The 18,771-nt window shown below is 40.8% G+C and overlaps 1 protein-coding gene across 7 annotated transcripts in view; it reads left to right on the top strand.

Moving 5' to 3' along the window:
- The window catches only part of GPM6B (glycoprotein M6B), a 108,401-nt gene that overhangs the window by 46,024 nt on the left and 43,606 nt on the right, over positions 1 to 18,771 (top strand). For 3 of the 7 annotated variants that reach the window (XM_033053333.1, XM_033053329.1, XM_033053330.1), the window contains exon 1: positions 17,893 to 18,058. The exons of the other annotated variants lie outside the window; for them this stretch is intronic. In XM_033053333.1, the coding sequence (XP_032909224.1) occupies positions 17,908 to 18,058 (151 nt within the window). In that variant the 5' untranslated portion in view covers positions 17,893 to 17,907. Of the gene's footprint in view, positions 1 to 17,892; positions 18,059 to 18,771 lie in introns of those variants that run through there. 7 annotated transcript variants of the gene reach the window in all.

Genomic DNA, 18,771 nt, shown 5'->3' with positions numbered 1-18,771 from the left:
CATATGTTACCCACCTGATGTCACAGGCAGACTGAGGATGTCGCTGTGCTGTGCTGCCTGGTTTGCTTCTGAGCTGGCAAAGCCTTTTAGAGACTGTGATTCAAGGGTAGTGCTTAACTACAAAGAGGAGAGAGCTTTTTCAGCTGGGACCCCTGTCAGTGAATTGCCTGAACAGATTCTTGGCTGGAGGAGAGGAAAAGTGGGGGATTGGAAAGTGCTCAGTACAGCTCAGTGGTGCATAGGTATTATTTACCACTTCTGGTTAGTCCCTGAACAAATGATTGCTCCACATAGTGTACATGTGTGCTATAATCTGTCCTGAAATGTTTATCCTGTATTTCAGAAGTAACTTGTTCTTGTGATTTCTAGTAACAGTGCTCATCTGTAACTTGTTTTCTGGATGGTTTCCAATGAACAAAAAGAAGTAGTAATTTCACGATTATAAGCCGCACTGAGTAGAAGCCGCACTTCCGGGTGTCAGCAACTTTTCATTCTTTGTCCATGTATAAGCCACACCTGATTATAAGCTGCACATTACAATACAGGATGTGATAAAAGGTATCTATTTTATCACCATCTGTTCAGGGTGGGGGCAGTGATCCTTATCTCCACGGGAGACATTCTGCTAATGGGCCATCCATTGAAACCAGGTGGGGCATTGTTCTTTATCTTTTCACAACCCATCCTTCCTCCAGAGTGTCATTTTCTGCTAATGGCCCATTGAGTCCCACTGTGTGACTGATAAAATTACTTCATCCCATTGGAAGTTGCTCCAGCCAGGGGGAAGGGCCCAATATTTCTTACCAAGATAAAAACAGAGGTTTTGGGACACTAAGGGAACCCCTTTCTCCACTGGACTCCAGAGGAAAACTGGATTTCTCCACATCACCACTGGACCTCCGGAGGGAAACTGCACCTTCTGCAGGAGCACTGCTCCAACTGAATCACATCTGTCACTGTAGGAGGATGCAGCCACCATTTAATGGGACTGCTACCAACACCCTGCCTGACGGGGTGTTAGGTTGTACTCTGATTTTGTCAGGGTTTGGGGTTTGTTTCTTTGTAGTACTCTATTTCTATTTTAATTTCCCTAGTAAAGAACTGTTATTCCTAATTCCCGTATCTTTGCCTGAAAGCCCCTTGATTTCAAAATTACAATAATTTGGAGGGAGGGGTTTTACATTCTCCATTTCAAAGAGAAGCTCCTGCCTTTCTCAGCAGACACCTGCCCTCCAAACTAAAAGAGCAACTTTTTGTTCTTTGTCTGTATATAAGCTGCACTTTGGGTTCGGATCAAAATTTTAGTCAAAATGGTGCGGCTTATAGTCGTGAAATTACTGTATTTAGTTGGAGGAGAGCAGCGGAATGAAAATTAGCTGTCCATATACACGACATTGTGCTTTGTATGACTGGCTGCCCTTACTGACACACAGAGATAAGCAGGATTTATTTTTTTTGTTGTAGATAAAAATCTTGCTAGAACTTGAAGTTTTTCACAAGTTTGCAAAATGAGCTTTTAGTAGCCTTACAGAACGAACCTGGGCTTCAGCAGGGCCTGGGTTTGGCGCTTTGACAGTGTTATTTCTGTGTATGTGCTCAATACAAGTGTTGCCTCAAGGCTTGCGTGTTGCCTTAGATTACCAGTTTGTTTTCTCAGAGACCTGGTGACTCCATACAGGAGGAGGGATGAGATTCCAGTTCTTTCTACCACCTTCCTTAACTAGGTTGGCTTCCTTGTTCCTTTTTTGTGTCTGTGTGTGCTTCAGATTATGAATGTAAGCCTCAAGCCTGTTGCTGTGTAAAGGGGAAAAAAACTCCAGCTCAAACTGCTGCTGGCACGAGCCCAGGTTTGCCAGGAGTGTCTCGCATTAGGCTCTGAGGCCAGGCCAAGCTGAGAGATGCATTTCCGGGTTCTCTTTGGCCTTAGAAGCTAGTTTTACATCTGGAGACAATGCTTCCATGAAATGCTTATTCCCTTTGGGCAGAGGCAGATGTGGGCCCTGCACACAGCCACGTCCCTGCACCCGGATGTTTGTTACGCTCTGCTCAGCCGCTCGTCTGAGCTCCTGGAGCCCGTGGGGCTGTGCTGGCAGCTGGGGGAGCAGCACCCTCCTGCTCAGACACGGGGTCATGGGCACTTCAGGGCAGCCAGGTGAGCCTTTTAGTGGGACCCAGGAAGGGGCTTGGTCTGCATCTTCTGCCCCTAGGCATACCCGTGTGGATTTTTCTGGTCAACCAGACAACTGTTATAGTGAGTGTGGTGGTATTTTCTATTTGTGAATAAGTGTTGCATAAACTACTGCATGAAGTGTATGCACATCCCTGACCTGAGTGTTCGAGTTCTGTTCTTGCACTTTTGCACCTTGCCAATTCAGGATCTAAGTAATAAAAAACAGAACTCAGCTGCATCATTATGACTTCTCTTCCCTGAAGTTTGTTGCTTTCCCATGTTTCCCAGTTGTACTCTCTTTGCCAGCCGTGCCGGTAGTCGTCAGCTGTGGGGAGTTCTTCCATGTCCTCTCCTGTTCTGGGATGAGTTAGCCTTTTGCTGTCCCTCACCTTCCTTCTTGCTTTGAAAAGAGTTTTTCTTCTTAAAATTTTCCCCACAGCCAAATGAACAATGTGGTTGCACGTTTTTGTTTAAACCTAGGTCTTCTGCTTCCAAACACGCATTGGTTTGACACTGTTTTTCTACCCTGGAGCTGCAGTTGCGAGTTGCTGAAAAGGAACTGAGCTCTAAGTGTTTTGTTAGTGTGTGCTGTTGACATGTAATTAAGGGGCAGGCCAGAAAGTGGCAAGCTGTGACTTTGTGTTCTGTCTCTGGCTGCCTGGTAGATGCTTATGTGTAAAGCTTCTTTTCCTCCAGGGTGAGTGTGCTCCTGACAGTACATGTGTGCAAACTGGTATGGTTTGGTAGGAAAAGCTTGACCTGAGGCAGCACTTAACTGCTGGCTGAAGTGTGCTGTTCAGTGCTCTGTTTCTTAAGCCTGTGTTTTTCTTTTGGTGGATAGAAGTGCCTAGAAATCAATCCAGGAGTTGGTACTTGCAGAACTCAAACCAGTGCAAAGTCCACTTAATATTGGCTGGATATTTTTGGGGTCTATCTACATATTTCCTGGTGGTCTTCCCTCTGCAATTTAGATGCCTTGGAGCTGCCAACACTTAGTGGTGTGTATGAGCTGCAGAATGGGGGGAGCAATGCAGTCCTAGATACCTCCTTGCTGCTTCCTGCCTCCTCCAGCCTATCTCTGTTGCTGTGGCAACTCAGAGCACCTACAGGCATGGAGCTGTTGTTGCCTATCCTTGCCTTCATGCTTCATAATCCTCATATTTCTGTGCCTCTCAGTTTATCACATGTTTTAGGACCTGGGGTTTCTTTTGACCAAGGCTAGAAACTGCTAAATTTTTAGGAGGGCATTTGTCTAAGACAAGATGTCATATTTTTGGTCACACTATATTTTGTGTTGTGATTGTGTTTGATTAAAATTCCTCAGGCTTCTGTTCTGAGTAAAGCGAAGCACGTGGTCATGCAGTGTCCCAGTCACACGGTAACAAAGGACTCCATTGCAACATTTCATTAGAAGTCTGTGGATATCACAGTTGCTTCCATTTCCAATAAGAAACCCACGAACAACCCAAGGGAAAGTCAAATGTGCTGTCCAGCAATCTGCAGCTGTCTGGAAAGTGTTTTTGCAACCTCCATCCTCTGTTTTGTTAAATATTTTCTTGTGCTCTTTTCAATTATAAGACTTTTTTTAGTTTTATCAGCTATTTAAAAAATGAGAATGATACTGAATCTATTTTGCTGTCACTTTCTTTAATGTAATACTTTATCTTCCACTAATTAGGCTCTTTATCATGAGCAATTATTGTCATCTTATACAAACAACTGCCAAAAGGTTATCTTCCTCTAATAAGAGCACAGGAAATTGTGCTAGGGATTACAGACCCTGTGGAGGTTTGCCAATAAATCTTCTACATAAAATATTTGTAGTTGTTGTAATTGCACACTGTGCTTTATGCTAGTGCAGGATCACATTCTTCCCTCGAGTTCATCATGCCTAAGTCTTAGGGCTTTTATGGTGCTTATGTGTTTCACAGGCACTTACTTCTGAAGCCAGAAAGAAGATTTAAGTTACAGAGGAAAGAAAATGGCAAATGTTTTGCCTACCTCCATTACTGTGCTACAAAGAGTGGTAACAGAGATGCAGATACAGGCCAGTGGAGGGGAGACTGAAGCCTGAAGAGCTGTGGCAATCCCTGTTGCTGGATATGCCTGTAGAAAAAGTGCAGGCAAGAATGAGGGGCATCAAGTCAGACTCATCAAAGCAAATTTAGTTTCTTGGGGACTGCAGTGAAATTGTGGTGTTTCACCCTTCATTTCAGATAAACAAATTCACACAACTTGTTCTTGCATCTCTTTGCTTCTGACTTGGCTTGTGGTTAATAGCAACACAAGCTAGAGAGAATCTAATCTGTGCATGTCCTCCTGTGCTACCACTGCACCTCTGACAATAATGTGTGTACGCTGAAAAAAAATTTATGGAAACTGTACAGGCCACTGTGAATACTCCAGCCATCCCCAATCCCACTTGACTCATTCTTTGGTTAATTAGATTGTTCTAGCCAGGAGTCCTGCAAACTTAAACTTTGGGTGTTAGAATACAAAAAACCTCTCTTTTTTGTTTGTTTAATGGTCTTTTGACTAATGGAATGGCTTCTTGATGATTAAGATAAAATATGGTCACTGGAATAGGATCATTAGATTGGTGTTGATCCCAAAAGGTGTGGTTCTGAGACATCTTTCAGTAGCAAACTGCTATCTCAACTTTGCCAATTGTGCATCCATCTATAGGAAGAGCCGTTCTTAACATTTAATTGTGTGATGTACAGTGGTGGGGTGCACCTCTCATGGCAGGTCTGTTCTGCAAGAGCCGTTCTGTCCAACCCTCTGGTCCTGTTGTTCATCACCCTAGCTTTTCCTCAGCTTTCCTTCATAAGTTACTATTTTCTGGTGCAGATAGGATGTCTTACATGGATTGGATCTTAGCAGGCAAACTGCATTCAGGAGCGTTGTTCATCCCGTGATCTAACTCATGTTCTTTAGTACATCAAGAGCTTTCTTCTCATTTAAAACATCTCACCAATTGAAAACATAGCATTTGAAATTGCCTTAGGTAATTCAGTTCTAGTGCTTATCAAAATACAAAATTAAAATAAAAACCAAATTTCAGCTTTATAGTATATTTAATGTAAAAATAACATATTCCAGCCTCAGTGCAGACTTTTGCATCCGGTTCTTCAGTGCCTCAGCAGGCCCCCAAATCTGCTATGCAACATGTAAAATGAAGCTACCAGTTACTGTGAAGCCAAAACTGGCCATTATAAAATCTCTGTAAGCTGGCTGCTACTCTGAGTTCATTATGAGGGAGGTCATTCTTCCTTACAGCAATGAATGTAGCTTTTGAGTACATTTAAAAAGTTTCATTTAATCACAATGAGAATGAATTGTTTCAGTCGTGATCGTCTGATGGGAAACTAACTTTCTTCTTCCTGGGAGAAAAAATACTGTGTTGATTCTTGCAACAGCTTTTAGAGCTACAGGATGTGATTTCCTTGACTTTTTTTTTTTAAATACTTGAAAATTTTGGCACAAAAAAAGGAAATTTTTCTTTTCTTTTAATACAGAGTAGTCAGTTTTCTTTTGAAATTGGTGAATATGCAGAATAGGATCTTCAACAGACTTTCTGTACATCTTAAAGTTGTTGTTTTTTGTTTTTTTTTTCCCAAAGTGTTTTCCACTCCTCCATAAAAAATGTGTGATTCAAAATGCTTTAAAGAGTGTATCAGTTTCAGATTTGGCTGAAATGGTTTAAATAAGGGAAAGAAAACAAGTTTGTTATTGACTGTTTTTGTTTGTTTGTTTGTTTGTTTGTTTTTTGGGGTTTTTGTGGGTAATCTTTCATGCCCTAATTGGAAGAGATTGAAGAAGATGCCAGGTTCATCTTGGAGATATATAATATGAGGATGAAAAAACATGTCCTCGAGCCAGAACACAAGAATTGCCAGTGAGATTCAAGGAAATATTTTCTTTCCCTGTGAGAGTAGTTAAGCATTGGAAAACATTGTCCATGGAGGCTGAGAACATCCTTAGACATATTCAGTGCAGAACTGGACAAACCCATGAGCAATCTGCTGTAACTGACTCTGCTTTGACGTGAGCATTGAGCTCAAAACTACCAGGAATCCCTGCAACCTGAATTATTCTGGGATATTAATCTTCTTTATATGTGCAATATCTGTGGTATTGGATGAATTTTCTGTTCTATTATACAGTTGTATTTTCTGCATGATTGCTGACAACTGCAGAGGAATGGAGTGGGGGTGGTGTTGGTAGAAGTGAGAAGTCTCCAGCAGCAGATAGCTGGTGAGCAGCTGGAGTCAGGAGTCCAGTGCAGCTGGCTGCTGCTCCTTCAGGATATTATGCTGCAGCCATGGAGCCATGGGGTTGGTGTGTACAGTACAGTACTCCTTGGCCACTTTGTGAGGACTGTCATGTTGTCACTATCTCTAAACAAGTATGCCCAGCCTCGATTTTCATTATGCACATAAAAATGTGTTGGTGAATGGAAGTTTAAAGTACTATATAGTATAGCTTTACTTTCCCTAATACAGACCTTTTGCCAGGACCAATGTAGAAGAATCCTGTCTCATACCACTAGTCCCTGTATGCTGGGAAAAACAAATAGCAGCACTTTCTAACACATCTTCTCCCAGCAAAACTCCAGGAGTTTTTCCAAGTATGTGCTTCAAAACATGTTTAAATCTTAAATTTCCACATGACTTAAACTAAACATTTAAAGTATCAAGGATATTCAGTTTTAATCCTCTGTAATCTTTTTGATTACTCTGTGGTTGTTGGAAAGGCTATTGATTGCCTGTTGCTGGAGAGATTCAAGATGATCAAAAAGCCATGTATTATGTATTACTTAATAACCCAATAGATCAAAAAGGGAAAATTCCTTAGCATTAACTGTTTAAATATTTGCAGTAAATCATTATGGTTTCCAGAAAATGTTGTATTCTCTGTTCTACATTTTCTTTTCTTGCTATTCAGAAGCAATTCATTAATTCAGGTTATCTTAGTTTTTGACATGGATATGTCAGTGCTATCCTATTGCAGGTCCATAGAAGTTTTGAGCTATAGACATCAAAGAAATTCTATATCAATGAGGTGTGTGGTCTAGGCTGGAAAGAGATAGGAAAGACAATTTAATTTCTGGTCACATTCCTCATATTGGTGCCCTAAATGCTTATTTTCTAAGGTGGTTGGTGACAAGGGAGAGTACAGACCTCAGGAAGCACTACATAGTGTTCACAAAAGACAAAGCATTTCATTTTCAGATAAATCTGGCCAACACTTTTTTTTTCTGAAATCTCAGACAAACAGTGTTGAGATGTATCTTCTACGCTGTATAAAGTTGCAGAAGCTATTTAAAACTGTCACACTGCAGAGCTGAGATGAAAGTCTTTGTGGCTGTTAGCTGTGACTCAAAAAGAAATCCCTGGATTTTTTTTTTTTTCTGTCTCTCCTACCACCCTTAGAAGTGATAAAGTAATTCCTTTAATATTTGCTGTTCATGAAATACCCAAGCTACATAGTCTAACCAGTCTAATTAAGGGTGACTGTTACATTCATATTAACCAATCAGGGAAAAAAATACATAAGAATATTTTGGTCACACCATGTAAATATTAAAGAGATGCTATTGTGAATAAATTACACATGACATAAAATGTCTTCCTAAAAATCCAATGGGCTTCAACTAGATGATAAAGTGGAGGAAGCAGTGCATGGATAGAGGAGAAAGATAATCTGTATTTTAATTAATTGAACCAGCTGCAGGTGATGAAGATAGAGTATTGATATAGTTGAAAAAAGGATTGTATCTAGAACCAAAATGTAGGTCACAATCGAAGAGAGGAATAAATTGCAGTTTGAGGCCCATACAGTTTGTGATGGATAATGGAAGGTAAGCTCTTGGTGTAGAGCACTCAAGGAAGGAACACAGCTGATGCCCAGTTACAGGAGTGATGAAGATTCAGTACTATGTGAAAGGGTTTGATTCACACAACTTGCAAGGAGAATAGTAATTGTAGAAAAGCTGTGAGGGTTTTGCTATGATCCAAGAGCAGGTCAGTGTATGTGTGGGGGAATATTTCTACCAGTGAATGGAGTTTGGATTCACAAGGCACTGGCATAACAAATTCCAGTGTCTGGAAGCTGGAACATAAAATGCATGCTACTAATAAGTAATACTCTTTATTATGCTGATGATTCATCTATGAAAGAACTAAGCCATAAATTTAGTAGGTTCCTCATCTGGCCAATTCTTTCAAGATACCAGATTAGCTGTTTTTCTTCAGAAGAAATATCATAGCCTTGTAGGAAAGGTAGAAGACAGTGAGATGATGGAGGACTCACTGGATGAAGTCTTGTGGGCTATAATAATCTGGAAGCTTTGTGATCTGGAATAAGTCTGTCAGGAACTGGAGTGAGGCCATCAGGTTTTTTTTTCAGATAGGCTGCTGAACAGCTGTCAGACACTAGCTGCCAGATAACATAAAGAATGTGTCCTGCGTTGCCAGAATGTCTAAGTGATTTTGGCAGTGGAAGGAAATGTGGGCTTGCTTCATAGTCTTTTCACCACAGGAAGGGATGATGCACATTATAATCTGTTCTAGCAGAGAGCATTTGTTTGGGCACCAGAGGAAACAAAAGAAAATAAAGGACAAAAATCCAGATCAGTGCCCTGTGGAGAGGGTAAGACCAGGTCTTGGAGGCTTTTACGTGCAGTTAAAGTTTTACTCTTCAAGTAAGTTTTAGAAGCAGAGCACTAAATCATGTAGTAGTTTCTGCTGTCAGTTCTGCATTGTCTGAAACTGTTATACATCATTGCTTGAGAATAACTTCTACTGGACTCACCAAGGTTAGAGATGGGAAATCTGTCTGCTTTTATGTCCCTTTTGTCCACCGAGCCTTCCTTCTCTTTGCTTAGACTGTGCCAGTTCGGGGCTACTGCCCTTTCACGGTGTCAGATGTGAATGTTGTGCCTTACACCCAAATTGGATGATAACATCCTGCTGATTTAGGTGTCCACTTTCCTCAAACCCAACCTCCTGGGGGCTTTACTCTGCTTATGGCAGGTTCATATGATTTGAGCTGAAAAATGTAGACCATGGAAATATTGAGAGGAAAACTGAAATCTCTTGTACTCCAAACCTTTTCATTTTCTTTGTGACTCTGCAGTACCATTTAAGCATGTGTCTTGAGGGTTTTTGAAGTAGTACCAGACTCAGTCTAACTTAGTGGGTTTTTATGTGGACATACCTACCTCCAGTTAAATTCCAATAAGAAAGTCACCTTCTGATGCTGCAGTTGGTCTTGTTCCCCTACCTGTTTTATGACCCCTGGCCTGATATAACACTGTATCACCACGTGTTGGGCTTGTCTCCTGCCTGTCAGGACAGGCTGAGGTCTCAAGGTGCCAAATCTTTCTCTAGAGGCCTTCCATGTGAATATCAGCTATTCAGTGATTCTTCATTACCAGCTTCTTGTCATCACTCTTCTCAACTTTCTAATGAGAAAGGGATAGAGATGGCAAAGACATCAAACAAACCTGGAATGCTGTTTGTAGAAATAGTGATGCAGTGTATGGACTTAAAATGGGTAACAATAAGGAACCCCAGATTGTATGGAGACCACTGAGCCCTGTCTTGCTCCTGCTTGAAGGTTCCTCATCCTGAGAGAAGCGTGAGGAAGATACCAGTGCTTGTCAATGGAGCCATTCCCAACTTCACAAGCTGATAATGAAGAATTGCATTAAAATAATGACTGCTAAGTTAATTCTAATCAATTGGAAATCAGAAACTGAGGAAGGATGAACATATTACATAAGCACAGCATTGTTCATATAGCATAGATGTTTAAAATATAACTTTTCTGTTAGTACTGACAATCTGCTGGAAGTCAACCTTAAAACTTAAAACATTGCAATGAAATACAGCAGAGAAGTTATGATTCATTTTCCATCATAACAATCATATTTATGTATAATTGGTGAGTGTTCAGTTCTGTGAGAGACTTGTATCTCTAGGAAAAAAAAATCAGGAAAGCCATCAAGGTTCACATGAAAGTGGGGATCAATGCACTTTTAAGTACATTTATTTGCTCAACCAAAAATAAGCATGTTCAAACATTACAGGGTTCAATGGGAAACCAGTGAACCAGCTAGCTTCCAAAGGAAGGTTCTCACTGACTGTTTCCACAGAAAAGCACCTGTAGCCAGCCATTATCATATTTTGAAGGGCCAGTGTTATTGGTACTTGTTCTGTAACTGGTGTATAATCAAGAACTACAAAGAGAAATTTAAAAATTCTTTTATAGGAATTCGGAAGTAATTCAGTACCATCAAAGACTAATCATTCAATTGGATGCTATGCCTAAAATGCTTTTTCTGTTGTTAAATCTTCACTTCTTCCTACACTGCTTTGCTTTGCTGAAGATTCCTCACATTTCACAGGTCAGGTCTCTCTCCTCATAAACTGGCAGTTTGCACCTCATGTTATTGGGAAGTTCTTACAAACTTGTTGAATTTGTTATGCTTTTTCTACAAACAGTGCTGCCTTGCAAACTCCTGCATGGTGCTGTGCGTGATGAAGGAAGAGAGTACAGCTCAAAGTTCTTCTTTGGGCCATCATGTTCTTTGGATAATTCTGAGTAGCAGCCCCCCTGTCTGGGGCTGTATATGTGCCTTGTGTTGTTTTGTGCTGCTGTGTGAGAAATTTAAGCACTGTGGCAAGATCTGAACAAAAATTTACCACCTTTTACCAAAAATGTATTTTTTCATTCCAACTTTTCTGAGTCTTCAACCTTAATTAATCCTTTTTCTTTATTATTTTCACTCACTTTAAAATGAATGAAGTGCAACAATTCACACAGTCTACTTCTGTACATAGAACCATGAGTAGTATCTACACATAGGATGATTGCTTCCATGTACTTTCCCAGGAGCTTTGTGACTAGCTCTCTGAGCCTGGCAGCAGGACTGAATTACTGCCATTGTAATGCCTTGCTGAGTTGTGATGGTGCTTTTGAAGAATATTTTGGGTATCACATGCTGGAGGGGAGAGTGGGGAGTGCCCATCACTTGTAGTGAGAACTAGGGAGAGTGAGAAGAAACCCACTGGCAAGTTCAGGTATGTTTACACTGCTGTACCTGCATTTGTAATAAACAGGCATTTCCCTGGTCACAGGCAAAATTGTTGCTTTTCCTCATCAGATGAATCAATTCACAAAGAGACAAAGTTTCTATACCACAAGGGCATTCCTGCCAGAGGACAGATTTTTGTATCAGATACATTGAACAGGCTGAAATTATATCTAATTAATGACTGTGTAAGCTGGCCTTGTGCTAGAAGGCCATATGTTCATTTGTGTAGACATGATGAAGACAGGCAAACAGCATCTGCAGAGATTACAGATCTGCCCCAGAGCTGCTTACTCACTGCGAGGCACTTGATGAGGGAGGCACTGCCGATGCCAGCTGCCTGGAGTAGCGCTGATACTCACTGATTGCACATGATAATATGTGGATTTTCATGGCATATTGCTGCCTGCAGTCTTTTGTCACTATGGGATGGGGTCCTCAGCACGTGGGTTGGTTGGGGGTGCCTCATCTCTAGAAGGGCTAGGTTGTGGTATAAATGTTCAGATACTCAGGGAAACAAATGTGGCAGATAGTGTACAAGTGTTTGTTTTTAAAGAGAGAAGGGAAGCAGGCATGAGTGGGAATGGCTCACCTATGTGGAGTCACAGCTTAGAGCTTTTTTTCAGCCTGTGGGAGCAAAATGTCTTTCATCATCAGGTCGACTAGTCCTTAAGATGTGTGCCACAGCTAGTAGGAATGTGTGTGCATGTACCTCTGTTAAGTATATTTCTAGCTAGTGAGGGAAGGGAAAGTGTGTTTTAAAGCTGTTCAAATAATAGTTCAGTGTAAAATCGCTCCTGGAAATCTCTCTCGGCCTTTGAGAAGGCACTGTGAGTGATTTTTAGCTGTTTTTTTTTTTTCTGGGGGAGGACATTGATATCAATAATGTTTTAAGGAGTGAATAGGAAACTTTGGGAAGGGCCAGAGGAAAGAAAATAATTTTGCTGTGATCCATTTTGCTAAGATGAATGGTGACCATTTACCTTTCACCAGAGTTGTGTTGTCTCAGTGGGGAGATGATGGCTTGGATTGCATAGGCAGAGTCTGAAAAAATTCTATTGAGCTAGAGAGGAAAGGCATTTCTTTGTCCTTGAGGAGTTTTGTATTTGTCCTCTGGGACAAAGGATAAGTCAAAGAAGCTAATTTTGGAAAACTAAGAAGTCACATTATTTTCTCCCTGGTATTCTTGCCATTTCAGACAGCTTTGTCTTTCTAATACCATTTTTCTTCTGACTCTTATTCTGCCAGAGACCAGCATTCTGGGTGGATGGCTTCCAGTGTTCTTCTGCCTTTGAAGAAAGAACATAAGCAAGAGTTAGAGAAGGGATGTTGTTTAGCTTTGTGGCCCCATATAGCCTCACTGTCTCTGTACAGGAGCCTTTAAATCCTCCAAAAGAGAGGATTTGCATTAGAAGATGGGAATGTTTATGGTTACTTGGCAATGATCTGGAACCACTTTTACACTTGTCTGTACACCATCAGTGGGCAAGTGGGCTTTTCTGATCAATGGTAGAAGAAATTGCAGAGATTTTAGTTGTCTCAGTATCTCTGTGGGTTTAGTTCTTGATTATCCTTTTGTGCCATTCTGCTGAAGCATGTTTGTTAATCACTCCAGAGTACTTTAGCTTCTTTCAATATATTGAATTCCACTTGGATGCTTTTAAAAGTGTTTGCGCAGCATATGCCTTTCTTAGGAGTATGGGAAATATCCACAGTCTGAAACAAAAGTGCAGTGTTCCAAACGCAACATCCACGTTGTTATCCCGTAAATTAGTACGCGCTGTGCTGTTACGTAAGTTTGCCTTGTGTCAGAATAATAAAAGCTGAGTGTACTAAAAGGCTGATAAGCCTGCCATGAAGAATTACATTGTTCAAATTTTTCTGCCTTAAAATAACACCTGTTGCATTACTGACATGCTGGTAGTATAGTGTGTCTTGAGAGCTAGTATAAAAAAAAAGAAAAAGAAAAAAAAGGCAATTTTTCAGGCTGTTCAGGTCTGAGCTTTGGCAGCCCTGAATTTAGCATTGTCTCAGAGCCACTCTTATACAAAAGGACTTCGAGAAAGCACAGCTGTTCTGTATTTTTGGATATTAAAAATGGACAAAGTCACTTTTCAGTAATACTGCCATAGCCTCGAGGACCGAATGCAAAAAAACAAGTGCTCCTTCTGTTGGCAGGTGGGAAGTTCAATCCCTTAAAAGGCAAAATAAAAAATAATAAAATAGATGGTTGTGCAGATTCTGAGGGTAGCCTGCAATGAGGGTGAAGGGACAAGTACCCCACAGCTGCCAGAGAAAATCACTGCTGGCAGTGTGTGCGCATAAAGTGACAGTGCGCTTCCAGCAGCCCTTAAATGAGCGGCGGGGGGGAGAGGGGAAGTTCACCCCTGCTACCACAGTTCTGCACAATGATCGCCTTTCTGGGTGCGGGGTCACAGCTGCTGTCTGGAGATTACGTACAGAAGCACTCTTCTTCTCTGGAGAATGAGGTTTCCTGGAGGATTAAGCACAGGCTGAAAGCAGGAGGAGTTATTCAGGAGGGAGACAAAGACCGTGAGCCCACGGCTGTGACAGGCGACAGGGGCGGAAGACTGCGAGCAAGAACAGGACTGCTGGGAGGTGCTGCTTGGATGGGAGAGCCTCCAGTTAGGGATCCTGAAGTGGTCCAGCTGTGGGGTGAGACCCACTGAGGGTCTGGCATGACCTTGCCTGCTGGCAGCACTTGAAGTGTCCTTTGAGGTGGAAGGAGTCTGAGCCACCTCCTGCATCTGAACTAAAGTAATCGCAATTTGCTCTTAATCACAAGCCCTGTTTAGTATTAGAAATAGTGATCAATGCAGTGATCTGAACCCCTGTGTAAAGGTGCTTATGCATTCCTCATCTGCTCAGAAAGTGATGCTTTTTGCGTTTTCTTCTGTCACTGACATGTTTCACCATGCCTTCTAAGCCTGCTGCTTTGGTGCTTCTTTCTTCCCTCTTCCTTCTTAGCTTTCTTTTTCTTTTTTATCTCCTTTTTTCTCTCTTATCCTGCTAGCTCACCTCTTGGGTACACACATTCCCAGGCAAGTATCCAGAATATCCTTCACCCACGTATCATGTGCCAGCACCTCTGTTTTGTGTAGGAAGGTCTTCTATATTTGAAGCCAGGGCCATCTGTCTCAATGCTAAAAAAAAAAGAAAAAGAAAAAAGGTTTCTTGCAGTTTTCTGCAAGGGCAATGGCAATGGCCACAGTTCTTCTGCATAACTGTAAAAGGAAAAATGCAACCAATTCTGTAGTAATAATATCTGAAGCTTCTATTTATCAGTTCTAAAGTTGTCTTCTTTTACCCACTGGATCAAATTTCCCACAGATCCCATATGGCAGCAACTTCTTTTTAGTGGCTTCAGAATCCACTAGTGCTTTTTATAATCTGAAACAAATGAGTGCTGCACATAATGTAGGAAAGGAGAGGTGGAGGCAGAGGAGGCTGACAATGCATGCATTCAAACGATGTGAAAGTGCAAGTGGGAAAAATCTGACTGTGTTGGTAGAGCTTGTCAGAGGGGGTTTCAGGAATATCATATATTAGAAAATCATAGCTATTTTAAAAGCAAAAGAATGAAACTTCTTAAAAGGAGCAGAATTCCAGAAGGATACTAATGAGTAAGTATTGGCTACTAGTGTTTGAATGTAATATCATAGTTGCCAGTTATTGTCCCTGCTGTATGGATATTTCCTAAGTGCTGTGTGAGTCTTAACCAAATCACATTTAAAACTCAGTTTCCATTTGCCTCTCACTCCATAAAATCCTCTCTAAAAAGGAACATTATCAAATAAATTGATAACAATTTAAATATTGCTGTGATAGTTGAAAATAGTTCATGCTTTTGATGTTGCATTTAGGCACAAACATAAATAAACAGGAAATCATACAAAAACAATTAAAATAAGAAACTCGATGTGATGTAGAAATGTAACTTGTGCTACTCACTTCTGGCCCTAGTTAATATGTTGTTAAGAGCAAAATGCTGAGGAGTGCTCCCTTGCAAGGAGGAAATGAAGCAACTTTGTTGTTGTTGTTGTTGGTTTTGGGTTTTTTTAATCACAAGTTTTGTGAAGAGTACTGATAACTGCCCACATCTGGTAAATTGGATTAGAATCTAATTAGCATGAAGAGTTTAGAAAACTTCTATAAAGTTTTAAAAATAATGTGAAAGAAAGAAATAGCTTAGCTAAAAATTCAGAGAATTACTGAAATGTTCAACTGAACATAACTTGAAAGTAGCTTTTCTGCTCCTTAAAGATGTAGCTCCCATGAACAGTAACCTATTTTATTTGTTAACATTTTCTGTTCAGATAATTTATTAAGTTTAAAGTTATCTGTAGTATCTAATTTACCGCTGTAGCTAAGAGTCCATCTGCAAATCTAGGCACATACTGAGAAAGATCAATACATTGTTTTTAGTTTTTGTGAAAGCAATTTTTGTGGCCTAGTTTAGACATCAAAAAGGATAATACACCTGTCCTAAGTTTGTGAAGTGCCTCAGCAAACACAAAAGGATAGTCTATTCAGTTTATGTAATGTACTTCCTTTTTCAACACTGTTTTAATGTCATGTTTCCAAGCAAAAACATACTTTAATCTCATTCACTTACATATACATCAACTACTCTGTATAGCAAAGGGGTTAAATTCAGGCTGAAATGTGGTCCAAAGGAGAAATGGAGGCAGAAACTCTTTCTGTAATTCTTACTGTAGAGAAACAGAAATTCTTTCCCCATGTCTCTAAATCTAGTGCTTACAGCAGCAGTGAAAAGCAGTATTTTAAAAAAGAAAATGGTGATTTGTGAAGTAGAAATAATAAATATTTTAAAATGCAAATTGCTCCTTTTTTGTCTTCCTTCTCCACTGCAGTTCTGAGTATCTGCTCTGCCTTTGGGGTGCATCTCTTTTTCTGCACAGGGCTTATTTACAGAGCATATCCATAACAGTACTTCAACCTGCAGGGATGGAAAGTAGAGCCCACTATGTATTGGTAGTATATATTTTGTGTCCTGAAGGAAAAGCCTTAAACAATATTTATAAGAATGGATCAGCATCACACTATCAGATGTTTCAAACTGTGGAAATACTTCATTTCACTCCTGTAAGGCATCCCACATACTTAGTTGCTACATCTTGGCTTAGCTGGAATTTTCATATATACATATATATATAAATATGTGTGTGTGTGTGTATGTATGTATGTATATGTATATTTTTTTTCTCTTTGATCTATTTAGAAGAGAGACAAAATTCTGTCAACATCTGTGGTGATGTTACATTGCAGATAGAACATAGGAAAGAAAGGAGGAGTGTGTCTTCTGGGGAAAAAAGGGTTTATAAGTATCCAGGCCCTTTAGTTTTCTGGCTTCTTGGCTTCAGTGGTACAACTCTGTGAGGAAGCTTCTCTGTAGCAGAACACAGGCTATTGCTCCCTGGTTTGGGATCAGCTTGTGCAGCGTGGCTGCGACCATGCAGCACGTGGAAACTTCAGTGCTGTAGAATCATGGACTCTTTCCAGCCACTGCAATCCAACTAGGATGCAGTAGGATGCATAGGATGATGTGGGGAAGCATTTACTTCTCTCACTCTGCTCTATGCCTACTTGCATCACTCTCCTGATCTTGGCAGTGATGTAGCTGGTGGCCCAGCTCTTCAACATTTGGCATTCTCTGCTTTCCAGCCTTGATATGAAAGGAATTTTCTGTTTTATGAATCCTGATTGTCTCTCCAGGGGCAAACGTGAAAGCTATGGTACTTTTTTCTTTAACATCTATGTGTCTGAATAAGTTCTGAAACTCTTGCATTTAGAGCAGAAAATTCAGACTACCAAATTTCTACCATTTCCTGAAAGGACTGAAAATCACCTCTGCCTTGATACCTGCAGCAAGATTCCCCAAATCAGGGCAGTGTTTAGAAAGTAGTAAAAATAGTAATGATCCTTGAAATTGGTTCTGTAAGACTGAGTTAAAAGGACAGGAAAAGAAATGTGTGGAGCTTGTCCTGCTTCATAGCACATCAATCTCTTGTGTGAGTGCCAATAGTTTTGGGGTTTGGTTTTCTTCATGAGATTAATATAGAAGGCCAGAAACTATTCCTGCCTACAGGAGCAGGCATAGTATATCCTGCATTCTCTGTGTCTTCCTCTTCTCACTGAATGCTGAAGAGTGGAGCATATTTTGAGTTGTTTCTATGCTGTGCACTTGCACAGCATAAAACAGCACTAGGTGGGTACTGGAAAAGTTACTAGCTCTTACTTGATGTGGAGGTGAGAAGGTAGTTTTGTTTCAGCAAGATGGTGACTCATGATGCCAGAATGAATGTGATGAGGGTGGTTTATTTTAGCTTAGATATCACACATACCTGTTGAGGTCTGAGATAAAGCAAGCAAACCCTCAGTAAGCAGACTGTCAGAGTTCAATACCCTGTAGTGATCCAAGTTGTAAAAGCCTGCCTCATCACATGAGAACACAGAGCGCTCTTTCTGGGGCTCTTTGAAAGGAAGAGTGGTGCCTTTGTTGGCAGGGTGCTGCCCTGTGCCAGAACACCACAGCGGATGGCGGCATGTGCTCTGTATTCATCGTTGGTCTGAATCCAGTGAATCTGAAGAATAAATGAAATTTGAGAATATTTCCTCGATTGGGGAGCGCTGTTATCAGGTCCTGTTGGGTGTCAGCAGTGTGAAAGGCACTGCTTTACTCTGGTCTGAGTTCTTTCCTTTCCTTTCTTCTTCACACTCCAAGAAGCTGAAGAGAAATTCTGCAGGTGAGACATAGTATTTCTAAATAAGTGGCTTTTTTTTCTCAGCTTTCTCTTTCTTTAGTTTAAATTAAAAGTAACAACACTGTTTTACCTGAAGTTTCTTTTGATAGACCTTCACTCCTAAGAAGCCTAAAATCTCATTGCTGAGATTACTGGGCATATCTCTTACCACCTGTGGTGGGTCAACCCTGCCTGGACATTAGGTGCCCACCAAAACTACTGCCCTCCTCAAATGGGTAATGCTTTGAAAATGTAGCACAAGTCTCATGGGTTGAGATAAGGAGAACTGTATGTGAATGGAGCTGAGATCTGTTTTATTTCATTTTCTGTGTCAAGCTGTTGTGGCATTTTGACTCCAAAGGACTCATCTTAGGAGTGCTTAGGAAGTGAAGTTCTCACGACAGTGTGAGTGAGAAAACCAGTCTCCATTTTAGTCTTTAATTCCTTTTTTCTCCTGCCTAGACTGCTTTGTTACTCTCACCCATCTATGGGTCATCTATGTTAATGACCTAATGAAGGCCTCTGAAGGGCTCCTTAAGTCCCTTCTTGTTTTGCTTTGACATTAGACCTTCCTGTGGCAGCATGTGGCGGCCTTGTCACTATTTTGGTACCAAGCTGAGAAATGCCTCAGAGCATGGGAAAACGCATGTCCAGCCTTTAAAGGCAAATTCCATGTGGTGGTAGAGAAATACTGCCAAAGAATGTGTAGTCCTCTC

The sequence above is a fragment of the Catharus ustulatus genome, chromosome 2 (assembly GCF_009819885.2).
Source record: "Catharus ustulatus isolate bCatUst1 chromosome 2, bCatUst1.pri.v2, whole genome shotgun sequence".
Taxonomy (NCBI): Eukaryota; Metazoa; Chordata; class Aves; order Passeriformes; family Turdidae; genus Catharus; species Catharus ustulatus.
The sequence above is the reverse complement of the archived record's forward strand: the minus strand, read 5'-3'. Positions and strand labels throughout refer to the sequence as shown.